Source organism: Patella vulgata, chromosome 8, assembly GCF_932274485.2.
Source record: "Patella vulgata chromosome 8, xgPatVulg1.2, whole genome shotgun sequence".
Taxonomy (NCBI): Eukaryota; Metazoa; Mollusca; class Gastropoda; family Patellidae; genus Patella; species Patella vulgata.
The window spans coordinates 15,180,926-15,195,136 of NC_065886.2; the positions used below are offsets into that span (position 1 = coordinate 15,180,926).

A 14,211-nucleotide genomic window follows, 5' to 3' on the forward strand; every position below is an offset into this window, starting at 1 on the left:
GCAAATATTTTTGTAGTAAAACTTATATAGTGTTTCCCACTTCTGCATATATACGATTATCACTTGACACCATCAATTACTCATTAGCCAAAATTATGGAAATGAGTCTCCACATAATAATTCACTGGTAGAGACAAAATAAGCTATAAATGTAACACTGTTATAGATGTAATTCAATATTCCAATCCATCTATTTCAACTAAAAAAATGAACCTATAGCTATTTATATAAGTATTTCAGAACAACATATAAGTATAACAGAACTGAAGACCGAATGGAACTAAGATTAAGAAGGCGACTCAAGCAAGACGAATTGGATGTACCTGAGTAGAATACAGATTGTAAACATGTATTATAAATATAACAAATACATAAATATACAAGTACAACAAATATATAAATATTCCCCCAAACTGCTTTCTTCATTTAAGGAGGTTAGAGATGTAAAACAATCATACTAATCCTATTGTTATTTTTTATCTCTTTAATTAACTCCCAATTTCGCAAGAAGTAAGACGTTTTACGGGTTTAGACCGTTATGGGCACCAAAAACGACTATATGCGAAGTAAACGTTTGATTTAGGTAAAAATGAAATTGGGTTATTTTGTTTTCTTAAATTAAATATTAAATAATCAATCTGAGTATATATTAGCATGGGTTAAGCCTTGGAAATTTGATATTTTAGCTAAAAATGCAAATAGCGCATCGTTACTTAATGTAGGTAGATTAATGCCAAAATAAAGGTTAAATATAAATTCGGCAAACCTCATTCATCATGATTTCTTTTATATACTTGGGTGTGCTTAATTACATAATAACTTCATTCTCGCCATTAAAATAGTATATCTATTGTCTTACTCTTGGGGCATGTGAACGGACAGGCCTGTCATGGACTTACTAATAGCCTACATTAATTAATTCTACATGTAACGGTATGGGTTCTATAAAATAAGGCATAGGTTACTGACAACTCTAAAATTTTTCAGTATTGTCCAGTTGAAATTGGTCATTAAAAAACAATTCCCTTGACTTTGATTTAAAAAAAAGTAAAATAAAGTTGAATTAGGCTGATCAGATGTGTTAATTTTATCAGTGAGTGTACCAGCTCCATTCGTCATGGCATGAATTTTATTTCGGCAAATAAGAGCTGTTCTATTTACACATTTCACGTCGATTTTTGTTTAAATCCCCCGAAAGTATTTATACGGTAGTTATTTCCAATTGAAGTATGGTATATTTGGTATAATGGAAAGATACTGGATTCTCTATAAAAAAAAAAAAAAAAAAAAAAAAAAAAACCACGGGGCGCTCACATGACAAAACTACAAGGGTGTCTTCAACTGACAGCCTGCATACCTATACGTCGTTCCACGTGTAATAGCTAACGGCTGTGAGGACATTGAGAGACGTAAACGTCAAGTAGACTATGCAATGAAACAGCGGAAAAAAGAAGTTTGCAGGGGATAATTCAATAATTTACGTAGGCTTCTATATATATGTACCCCGGATAACAACAAATACAGGCTGGAATGGATTCTCACTCAATCGAGTCACCTGAAAAACAAGGTGACTGAAAATAGATTCTTGCGGCATGGGGTAGTTTTCTTGAGATTAAACTATTTTGAGAGAGATTCGAAGCAAACTTTTGATAGATAAATTAGTTCGAATATGTTTTAGTCCAAATATATCATCAAATCACACAGTGTGTACACAGGAAGGCATCTTTAAATACGACAGTTGAAAACTGTCTATAGACCCGAACTTTTAATAGTAGACCGGTAGTAAGCTTACTTAAATTATATTTATCGTTCAAACTGAATATCGATCCTCGAACGATACCTGTCGAAACGCCATTGTTTACTATTCGTGCTCTGTTACTGCGTTTTTCGATAGCTAAATACCATCCCAACAGTGAAAAGATTATTTTCTTAGGTCATCGAATGTATAACATAATTGCCCGATTAGTGTGGCAAGAGAGAGAGAGAGAGAGAGAGAGATGGGGTTTAACGTCCACTCGACACAAACTAGGCCATTTCAGGACTAACATATGGTTTAATTTAATTTACATAATTCGCTTGCGCGTAGGGGTCTTTAGCAGTGGGAGGAAACCGGAGGACCCGGAGAAAACCCACGAGGTTGGACAGGCGACCCTACTCCTTGCCACGTGATTAGTGTAGCGCAGTGAGTTTGACGCTGGCCCACCCACCAAGAGGTCCCAGGTTCGATCGTCGCGTATTTTTAGCCAGACCATACTTGGGTTCGATAAGAAACCTCATCTCTCAACTCTACGTACTTTGTTTCCAGATAAGAGATGGCACAGTTGTACCTGGCAAAACCCCAATGCGAATCACAATGGGGTTCCAACAACAAAACGGCACATGTCTTCTCAAAACAACGATTGATTTTTGCTATTTATAACATTTCTGTCACATCCAACTACAATTAAGCACATAACCCCACTTGACAAGGATACAAACCACCTCTTTTAAATCGAAGCGATAATAACGCCCCCCCCCCCCCCGGCATTTTAAATTTGACTAATGCGCTGTAATTATGAACGTCCTATCAATTTTGATAAAAACAACGCCTGATTCACTTTATTGACAATATTTGCAGTTAAACGATAGTTGTTTCACTAGTCTGGGCTGCTTTTTCGTTTATCCAATGGGTGACGAAAAGTAAGACGTTCAACACCAAAATATGTGGGGGGTTGGATGGCTGAATGGTTAGCGTGTGCGCGCTGTATCATAAAGTCTGTCATTGAGTCGACTGGCGTGGTTTCGAATCCCCGGTTGTACGTGACAAGGAGTAGGATCGTCTGTCCAACCTCGTGGGTTTTCTCCGGGTACTCCGGTTTCCTCCCACTGCTAAAGACCCCTATGCACAAGCGAATTATTGAAAAAAAATGAAATCATATGTTAGTCCCGAAATGACCTAGTTTGTGTCGAGAGGACGTTAAACCCCATTTCTCTCTCTCTCTACCCCCCAAATATGGGTCTAACGGAGATGGGCATCCGCCAAGAGATGAGTAAGCGCCCCCGTGAGACAGTCCCCTCAGACCCGGTCCCAAATTACACATTTAAATATATCACAGCTCAGTTACATAAATATAACACGTGGTTGTCTGAACTTTTTCGCGTCTACGGCGCTCGATTCCATTATATCATCGTTCTTCTACTGCTGATATGTGGTTTATACTCTCTTATCACCGTCACATTCACGGTTATAGTGAATCGCCCAGTAGTAGTAGTCCTAGTGAGTGGGTCGTCGGGCGACAGACTGTACAAATGTTCTGTCAACTCTCACAAATCAGGCGGAATTAACATGTAGGTCTCGAGATTCTGTCCGATTTCTTATCCTCTGGTTAATGAGAATTTTCTCAGATCAATGAACTCAAATGCGGGAAATTTAGGCCCAGTCCCAAAAAATTAAAAGCTCAATTACATATTATACGTTGCTATCTGAAATAATTGGCAATACGATCTATGTTTTACCGAGGCGCTCGGACAGTGTTATATCAAGTATTTTGACTTTGTTGACATTCATCGTGGGGTGGGATTGTGGATGGCGCCCTAGAGTTGGACCCCCCTCCCCCCGTCCCTATTCACAGCTTATATAGATCCGCTAATGATCACGGGAGACAACTTGTGTGTTTACGACTGTTGTTTCTTGAGAGCAGATCGTGGTTACACTATCAAGGAATAGCACTAAAACGTCCATTTTCCTATTGCCATTATGATTCTGTTCGGAAATCTACGAAAACCGTATAGCTTTAAAATTTATTACAAAAATAATTTACATTTTATATTAAAACAATTATCACATATTCTCCACATACGTTTTTTCACATTCACATTCAGGGTCATACGAACTACATTCCGCGCAGAAATGATCAAAATATATTTTCTACAATCAAAGTTATTAATTTGTCTTTTTGTGTTGTAGTATTTCACTAGTCTGAATCCACCTCTTCGCCATTACTCTTCAATTTGTCAAATTTATCCAAGTCTTTAAGGGCTGTTACCGTGTCCTCGCCTTTATCCTCGTCACTATCCATAACAATTATGTCTTCGGACTGATTCGGTCTTTTGGGGATACGATTTCTTGAAATTTCTTCTCTCTGTATAGAATAGAAAGCAATAAATCGTTTGTATATCAGAATTTTTAAATTTAAGGACATAGCTACACGTCACTTTTACTTCCATTTCCAACGTCGGAATTTTTTATTTTAATTTTAAGCTTCCAGAATGCTTGTGAATGTTATTTGGGATGTCACAATTAAAATATTTGACATTTAGAAATTATCCATACACCGTTTTTCATTTTAACATGCTTTAAATTTAATATTCATACTTGAATTTAATATTCCAATTTTAAGTAGGCCTATGACTTGGGATGAGTGTGGTATATACAAACATTCAGCCTTTGTTGTCATTCAACCATAAAGTCTACTGGTACCACTGACCTTATAGGCCTAGGCCCTTATTCACGAAAACTTAAACTAAGATACAATCGAAATTTTAAGAAATACTGTAATTCGATTGGCTGACCAGTAAAATCAATTTGCATATATCCAATTTGCATATTGGTCAGCCAATCGAATTGCAGTATTTCTTAAAATTTCGATTGTATCTTAGATTAAGTTTTCGTGAATAAGGGCCCTGTAATTATCGTGCCATAATGGAAACAGTGCTTTCAATACTTTGTTTGGGGTAACAGTATTGCTTTATTATTTTAAGGAAACGCAAACTTACAATTACAAAGAGTAATTTAAAAATCCACTATGCAACTGGTAGTTTATAAGAAATAGGAAATAATGTTTACTGTCAGACACCACTGCTTGAATGAGGATTTTGAAAGATGTCGGCAGTAATAAATCATTTAACTTAGTTGTGTGATACTGATAAAATTCAATCCATTACTGATTATTAGACACTTTGTCCGGCTATAGCAATTGCGGGCCCAATTTAGACCAGTTTCTGCAGATCTCCTACTTTTGAAAGTATGACTAGCAGGAATATGTTGCGCAATTAACTACATAAAAATATTAAAACACTATTAAGATAATAACGCTGTCTTAAGAACCTAGGCCTTTATTAATGAAATATTTTGTCATTAACTCATTCAAGTGATCATTACTCTAAACTAATGTTTAGTTTGTATAGAAAGTGGTTAGAAATTATACAGTAGTCATTAAATAGCTGGGGTGTAACTAACTGTAAAATATGCCACTTCTAGTGTAAAAGTGTGACTAATTATAATACCCATATAGCATAATACTCACAGTTTTAACACCTTAGTGACATAACACCTACTTAACGACTACAATCTGATTACTAACAATTTTAACTAACTAATAAAGATTTGATTTGTTCGTGGCAAATATTTTCATTTTTAAAAGTCAACGATATTGACTTTCCTGTGAAACTATATTTATAAACATGTTTTTCTTGCTGTCTTGCTCCTGTAGGTGAGGTCCTCTATGGGTTTATGGTCCAACCTCAATCATTTTTTTCTCTAAACTTTATCCTGAGAATCATCTCACCTTTTTACGTTCTTTTCTTCTTTTATGAAGCATTTCACGATCCTCATCCCGAGCTGATGCAAACTCTCTCAATCGCAAAAACTCCTCCATTTGTACCATATTTTTGGCCCTTGTTAAAAATTCCTGTACGGCTAGAAACATAAAACAAATATTAAATTTCACTAGGATAGGATAAAGGATAGGATATAGGATAGAGTATAGAACTGGATATAGGACAGGGTATAGGATAAGATATAGGATAGGGTATAGGATAGGGTATAGAACAGGGTATAGGAGAGAATATAGGATAGGGTATAGGATAGAGTATACTATGATAGGATATAGGACAGGGTATAGGTATACTATGATAGGATATAGGACAGAGGATAGGATAGGATAGGATATGATATAGGGGATAGGATATAGGATTGGGTATAGGATAGGGTATAGGATAAGATTTGATATAGGGTATAGGATAGGATAGGGTATAAGACATGATATAATATAGGATAGGATAGGATAGGGTATAGGATATAGAATAGGATACATTGATATAGGAATTGTATGCAACATCTAAAACACCCAGGTTCTTTTAAATTAATAAAGATCAAATGCATTTGCAACTTGCACTAAAACTAGAGTGATTAAAAGAAAATTTGTAAAGCATATTATTAAGAATTGTCTACTACTAAGTCTTCAGTAATTCGAAAAAAATGAACTGTGTAGGTGTGCCATACATATGTCATTGGCTGTAAGATAGTCATATCACTATCAGAAAGAAATAACGATAGTTACCTAAATCATTGTCTGGAACTCTATATGTAGAACAGGTACCTTAAATAAACAAAAAAAAAAAAAAAACATAACTGAAAAATGATAAAAATATTAAATGAGAAATCCAGACATGGCTACATGTATTTGTGAAAACGGTATTTGCCGTCGATTGTGTGCATACACATACTATAATTTTTTATACATGTTCTGTGTTAATAATGCAAGACAATTATTATTGTCATGATTAAAATTATAGGCTTTTTATACAGAGCTCACCTTCCACGTATTGCAGAACAATGCTCTGAGGCACTTTACAAAAACATAAATGTACATGAAAGTCTAGATAATAAATTTACATACATTTAAAAAATTATATGCATAAATTTATGATTAAAATACAAGAAATATAAAATCTGTTTAATTAAAAGCCTGTGCATAAAAAAGGTGTTTGAGCCCTTGTGATTTCTTGAATATTGTAATAGACTTACAAGTTACAGACTTTGCTATTATTATATAGGCCTAATCAGTAAATCACATACCGGTACAATAAGGTATTTTTAAACTACATTTTTTCCGCATTATGTATCGTCAGCACTTCCATTCGTATCAGTGGTCAGTATATTATCTATCAATGGGCCTACCCTACAGATCTAATTACAATATTGTTGAAGAAGACAATAAATATAATAATTTTAATAAAACAAAAAATCTCACTTGGTCGATGCTGAGAGCTTGAAGGGGCAGTTCTAAGCCTTTGCTTTATATCACTGGATACAAGCCTTGATTCCATGGGAGGAAGAAGTGTCACAGATTGCCAGAAAGTTTTTGCACAAGATATATCGTCCTCAGAAGAATCACAAAACGTAGTTCTTTCTGATTTTCTGGTAAAATCGACAACACTGACCGCCATGTTTGTTTACCTCGACAACACTAAAATTTTCTTGATCTTCCAGACCTGAAATTATCCTTTGATAAATTTTGTGTCGCGATTAACCAGTCTTACTACACATGCGCATAAATGGCTGGCTAAAGTTCCGTAGTCAATCCGTATATTTCACATGTTGACGGAAAGTAAAATTTTGTTACAGAACAGATAGGTACAATAAACCATGGTATAAACTTAATTGATTGTTAAATTTCCCTAACTGCACTTACATAGCAAAGAAATGTCAATATAGAATTGAGTTTTAACAACCAGTCGTCAGCCACACAAAGTGTTAAACAAGAGTAAAATTGGAAAGATTCATTAACGAAAGGTTTTATCTTTAAACTAGCCTTGGACCAGTTAGATTTTCTGAAGACTTTAACAGATAGTTCAAAGCATAGACTCAATTGCTACCAAGTTCTTGGATCCCTAGTTTTTAATAATCTGCCAAAATGCATGTAATTGTCGCTATACTAGGGCGGGTATGTTTAATTAGCCACACTGGTATAAACTTATAGTATAAGATGTCACATGTAGCATGTACGCATTAATAAACAGAGTGAGATTCTGAGGTAAAATTATAGGACTGAATATGATTAATGAGGTATCAAGTTTTAAGTGACCCAAGATGCAGATCATGGTCTTTCTGCGCTAGCCTACAGATCTGTTAGATCATAAGGTATATCATTGAGTCGTGTGGTGTTGATTCCCAGTTTGTGTATGTGACAATTAGTAGGGTCGCCTGTCCAACCTTGTGAGTTTTCTTCTGGTCCTCCAGTTTCCTCCCTTGTTGTTATAAAATATAGGTCTACATATTAAACTATGCTGTAAAAAATATACATTTTATGATAATAATACTTTTTTTCTGTTCTTTCAGTGAATGATCAATACATGGATTAGATACTATAAACTTCATTATGTTTAATTATAAGAAAAATAAGAACAAAACCCAACAGAGCATTAGTCGGGAATCAGTGGATAGTTCAGGGGCATCAAGTAATGAAAATTTATCGAGTAGCAAGGATGTTAAGGACGCTAATGGGAAGATTCTGCATCGTAAAATTCACTTCAAAGTTTCTTATATAGGACAGGTTCAGGAAATCAATACATTGAATTCTAAAAAACGGGATGCAGAAGCCCAACTTGTTGATCGAATAGAAGAAGCACAAATCGAAGGAAAATTGCCGATTTCAACAAAAGACTCGGATGAAGTCAACATTCACATCAGTCGCCATGGTATCAAAGTTCTAGATGTGAACGGACAAGATGTATTACAAAGGCATCCATTACACACGATTTGCCAACTTGTGAATTATGAAGATGGTTTTGGCCGACAGAATTTAGCGTTAAAGATTGGACAAGTAGGCAAGACCGTTTATCAGTGTTATGTGTTTCAGTGTCATTCTGAAGAACAAGCTAAATCAATCTGCATGTGTGTGAAGCAGATATTTGATGCTATAGCTAAAATATAGCTGTGGTAAGCTACAGTGCTTGATTTTGGATCAATAGGAACAATGCCTAACATACTGAGAAGAAAAAGAATGCATACAACATGGACTTACTTAAAATTTCTACATAATTGACTCACAGGCCTCATTCAAATATTTATTTTCAAATGTTTTTTCAAGTCTATTCAAACATTTTCTTTAGTAGCCTATCCATTGATGGTAATCAACTGTTAATACATGTAGATGTACTTGGTAGTTAAATCAACTGTTAATGTACTGGAAGTTAAATCAACTGTTAATGTACTGGTAGTTAAATCAACTGTTAATGTACTGGTAGTTAAATCGACTGTTACTGTACCGGTAGTTCAATCGACTGTTAATGTACTGGTAGATAAATCAACTGTTAATGTACTGGTAGTTAAATCAATTGTTATTCCAGTAGTTAAACAACTGTTAATGTACCAGTAGTTAAATCAACTGTTAATGTACCGGTAGTTAAATCAGCTGTTAATATACTGGTAGTTAAATCAACTGTTAATGTACTGGTAGTTAAATCAGCTGTTAATGTACTGGTAGTTAAATCAGCTGGTACTGGTAGTTAAATCAACCGGTACTGGTAGTTAAATCAACTGTTAATGTACCTGTAGTTAAATCAACTGTTAATGTACTGGTAGTTAAATCAACTGGTACTGGTAGTTAAATCAACTGTTAATGTACCTGTAGTTAAATCAACTAATATTCATAAATAATAAACAAACAGATAAAGATAAAATGATTTGAAAGATTCACAATTTCTAAAATTGCACCAATAGCAAGTAAAAAATTGGACATTTGAAGTGAATCGAATATTCAAGTAGCAATCAAATAATGACTTACAATACCTGAAAAATAAATGAAAAATTTCAAGTGACCACTATAACATACCTGTACATTGAGGCTGGACACTTGAAGAAATAAATAAAGTGAATTGAATTTACTCTGAGATTAGATTCCAATAATACAATATTGCTTTCATCAAGTGATTATTTAATACCCCTTTCTACTACCAGGTAATATTAATTATCAGTGTACATATACATGTAGCTGGCCTACACAAAGATTTCAACAATCACTGAAGCATAGCAATATAGTTTTAAGGACGCTGGTCGGCATTTGCGGAATTTTGAATCCTGTGCAAACTACAATATTGTGAATGTTGAATCTCCTAGAGAAATATCTGTCTAAAAATGGTTTATTTTCTTTTAGTACCATATTTAAAGATATTCACAGTATGATGAAGTATATCTGACAATTCAGAAAAAAGTAATTGAATGTCATTAGATAAGAGAACACGAGAAAAATAGAAACAGTCCGTTCATCAGGGCTGTCGGTAATTTTTCACGGTTGATTAGCAGCACTGCTAATCAAAAAGTCCAATTTTGCCAAATTTGATTAGCAAATTTAAAAATTGATTAGCAGTTTTTCAGTTTCAACATAAAACACCTAAATAACAAGATATTACTTTAGTTCATAACAAATATGATTAGATTCCATTCTTACTAATCTTAGATTTTTTTAGGACTGCCACAAGTACTTGTGACAGTTTGTGAATGTGATGTAGACATTTAGTTAGGTCTTATGTCTGAAGCCAATTCTTTACAGTGACTTCCGAAGCCCCAATCATTTTAATTGTTATTTTTTGTACGTTAGAAATCTTCGTTAGAAAACAATTTCGTCTGCTTTTTATCGTGTATTGCTTTTCTTGTTCAATCGGGCGCACCTCGATTGACTAGACACACGTGATATTTTACGGGAATTTTTACTTTGATTTATCATTTTACAATACGTTAACATTTATTTTTTTATATTTTATTTACAATACGTAGAGGATACACTGGATTTATTTCTTTCAAAATATCATATAATTACTTGATGTCTCGCAACGTGAGTGGTACTACTTGATTCCCTGTTTCCGGTTTAATAGTCCCTATTCATAGAGTTATGTCCCTGTATTATATAGTACCGTATAATGAATTGTGTCTGGGTAGTTCGAGAAGAAAATGTCACACGGAGAATTCAGTTTTGTTTATAAAATTTTATTCAACATTTTATACTCGTTGAAATTGTTGAGAAAGCTTTCTAGTCTTCAAATGTGGATTATCCTTGTGTCAATATCCAAAATGACAGGCATATTAATGATTCGCAGTTACTGCGAATCAAAAACTTTAGATTTTAATTTTTGATTAGCAACGGACAAAATATGTTTCGCAAATTGCGCTGCGATACTGGTTGTCGGCAACCCTGCCGTTCATTCACGTGTGTTTATTCATTCTATACTTATAAAAAAATGGTAATGCACAGACTTTTATATTTTTCTCTCATGTTCTATTATCTAATGACAGTCAATTTCTTTTATATATTGTCAGATATCCTTTCACAGTCTCACACAACAACTTTTGGTCTTCCAATGAATTATTAGTGAGCAGAAATTCGCCCATGTATCTGTTATCATCGGTCACTTCAGTCAGTTATATAGAGGAATAATTTGTGTTTTCCTTTTGCGTTCGTCACTTGCGCAGTGCGGGGGGATGTCCATCAAATGGGCACAAAACCAGACCCATCTTTTCTAGAGTAAAATTTCACGTATAATTTGACCTTTTGACCTCCGGGGTCCCAAAGAACAAAAGTGAATTTAGCTTTTTGGTCATTTGCACTGAAAATGACCGATAAACTTGCTAAATTCACTTTTGTTCTTTGGGACCCCGGAGGTCAAAAGGTCAAATTGTACGCAAAATTTGACCTTTGACCCCAAATATCTCGAAAAAGCCACAGTGGCGGACTGATTACCACCCGGCATCGTATTCTACGCAAAATTTTACTCTAGAAAAGTTGGGTATGATTTTGTGCCCATTTGGTGGACCCCCCCCCACCCTTCCGCACTGAGCCTCTGGTCTATTCTAGTTGATGTGAGGAATTAGCCAATGAAACGGTCTGTTACGGCTAGTTCTTGGCGTGCTCTGCACGGAACTGTGGGTAAACCCCTCGAAACGTCAACAATGATTGATTTATCAATGTTTGAAGTCATAGGTGAAAAGCCGTACGTTCATATGAACCTGACGCGACCTCCAAGTACAACTGGTCAGATCTTCATGTAGTGTAGGCCATCGAAAGCATAAGAAACGAAACGAAATATAGATCTGTATTTTAATCAGATTGGGTGTTTCCCAGCCATCTTAATGTTTAGCAGAACATTTCCATGTTGTGTCAGTTTTGATGCCATTACTCAATGCCAATTTGATGCCACCAACAACACCCATATCCACACATTTTACGGCAATAACTTGGGTATTATCGGGAATACTGATGGGTGATGATTTGGTCCAATCGTTGTCGTTAGTGTGAGCATTGAATACGGTCAGCATAGAATTGGTTAAGGGTTAGATGAACACCCAAGCTCGGGCAAAGTTGTGCACTCAGCACGCGCATATTGAGTAATATCATCAAAACTGCTGTTGCTCTTCTTTGCGGAGAGGATCTTCGAAAAAAGGATGGTCGAATGGTTAACACGTGCGTGCTGTATTATAAGGCCTGTCATTGAGTCAACTGGCGTGGTTTCGAATAGGAGCCCCAATGGCTGAATCAAACACTGGCTCGCTAACTTGGAGGTCTCGGGTTGGCCGAGAAAGTTGCTCTTGGTTTTTCGGCACGGTTTTCCCCTTTCATTGACGCATCACAAAGGGCCTGGTAATTACAGTGTCTATTCGTTCGGATGTGTCAAAAACCGAGGTACTGTGCACAAACTGGACAGTTAAAATTATACATGTGGGCCGTAGCACAACTCTCCCTTCAATATTTCTACCATGCACACCGTATAGCATATGCACAGTTGATGCAGAAAAGTAGGACACTAAACCCCATTGCATTTAATTTGTTTGACTATATAAACAGTAGGACTGTCTCCTTTAAATGTCATGAACGCAATCTTTTTTTTTATGTACGTACTAGAACGCCCTGAACGCAATCTTTATATGTGTGTACTAAAACGTCACGGGCTCAATATACATACCAGAACGGGCGTGTGTGTAGAATGCCTTTAAAAGTTATCTATCAATTGTTAGTATGCAGAAAAGGGTGAACCATGTCTGAAATGAAATAGAGTGTGACGTCTAACTTTTAAGCACCAAAGGAGCCACTGAGCACTGTCATACACCATGTAGTGTGCTTTTAGCGAAATTTTGAACCGTCTACTGTTGTTTTGAATTCCAACCTGGCAATGGTTCTTTTATGTACACACCAACATGTCCACGCGACATCGGGGTTGTTTCACCGATCCGAACGACTAGACGCTGCTCCGTGCCATCCGTCATACACCACTGGCAATTGGGGAGCTACGTCGGAATATCCCAATGAACTTTGTCGGCCAACACCTGGATCGAACCCTTGAGCAACCAAGCCTCTTACTATCCCCCCACCCGACCACATACTGTCCTACCCACCCACATCCTTTTATTATGTCTACCAGTCCATATAATAACAACAGGTTACAGCTAATAAATCTACAGCTGTAAACTAGGAAAGTTAAACACATTTGTCCAAACAAACAATCCAAAGATCACTGTAATCTGGATATTATTTAATCTTGTGTATTTAGCTATAATTTCTTTCATGTTTATTGATTGTCAACTCTTTGTTTAAAAATTCGTAAAAATCGTTTAAAATCACCAAAAATCATCCAATTTGTACTTGTGTCAAGCTGACCATTCAATTTTGGTAATGAGTGTGTAAGTTAAAAACGTTTAGTTTTTCGATCACTGTTAAACAACCCAATATATTATTGATGTATAACAACAACAACAACAACAACAACAACAACAACAATGAATTTGTATAGCGCCTCTCATCTCTCATCTATAACAGTTCTACTCGATGGCACCGAGCTGCACTGTCACGTTTGGTATTCACAGTTAAATAAGTCTTCAAGGATAATTTAAAGGACTCTAATGTTCTGGCTTCTTTTAATGTTGCTGGGAGTTTATTCCATTGGATGGGTGCTGCCACTGAAAATGCCCTACCACCACATGACACTTTCAAAGTTTTTGGAACAACAAGGTCGTGTTTTGATGTTGATCGAGTTGTTCTTTCTCCACTTTTGATTTGTATAAGATCACTCAGGTATTTAGGAGCTATTCCATGGATGCCCTTGTAAGTGAGGAGGATTATCTTATATTGAACACGTCTGTTTCTGAGGAGCCAGTGGAGGGATTTGAGCACAGGTGTAATGTGGTCGCGTAGTCTTGTTCTGGTGATCAGACGTGCAGCAGTGTTTTGTATCTTTTATAGTGATGATTAATTTTTGAACAGTGTTCAGGAAATTAAATACTTGTAAATTGGACAATCATTATCGAAATTAATCAGTCAATTTTAAAGTGGACACAAGTACAAATTAGATAATTTGGGGTTATTTTAAATGATTTTTACGAATTTTTTAAACACAGATTTGATATTAAACGAATGTGAAAGAAATACACAATATTGAATAATATCCGGGTTACAGTGACCT

The 14,211-nt window shown here is 35.6% G+C and overlaps 2 protein-coding genes across 5 annotated transcripts; one reads left to right on the forward strand and one right to left on the reverse strand.

Annotated features, from left to right (window-relative positions):
- Window positions 1–108: 108 nt before the first annotated feature.
- On the forward strand, window positions 109–9,686 carry LOC126830703 (integrin beta-1-binding protein 1). Of its 4 annotated transcripts, none has more exons than XM_050561123.2 (2): window positions 109–341; window positions 8,102–9,686. In XM_050561123.2, exon 2 carries the CDS (start codon window positions 8,142–8,144, stop codon window positions 8,694–8,696), a length of 555 nt encoding a protein of 184 aa, XP_050417080.1. In that variant the 5' UTR covers window positions 109–341; window positions 8,102–8,141; the 3' UTR covers window positions 8,697–9,686. The 4 variants fall into 4 exon arrangements, with proteins under 4 accessions (XP_050417080.1, XP_050417078.1, XP_050417077.1 ...); XM_050561121.2 differs by lacking the exon at window positions 109–341 and adding an exon at window positions 416–434; XM_050561120.2 differs by lacking the exon at window positions 109–341 and adding an exon at window positions 7,317–7,396.
- On the reverse strand, window positions 3,769–7,243 carry LOC126830705 (cilia- and flagella-associated protein HOATZ). Its single transcript, XM_050561124.2, has 4 exons — window positions 7,014–7,243; window positions 6,321–6,359; window positions 5,547–5,677; window positions 3,769–4,121 (listed from the first exon to the last, which is right to left on the reverse strand). The coding sequence occupies exons 1-4, from the start codon at window positions 7,207–7,209 to the stop codon at window positions 3,954–3,956; spliced, it is 534 nt and encodes a 177-aa protein (XP_050417081.1). The 5' UTR covers window positions 7,210–7,243; the 3' UTR covers window positions 3,769–3,953.
- Window positions 9,687–14,211: the final 4,525 nt, after the last annotated feature.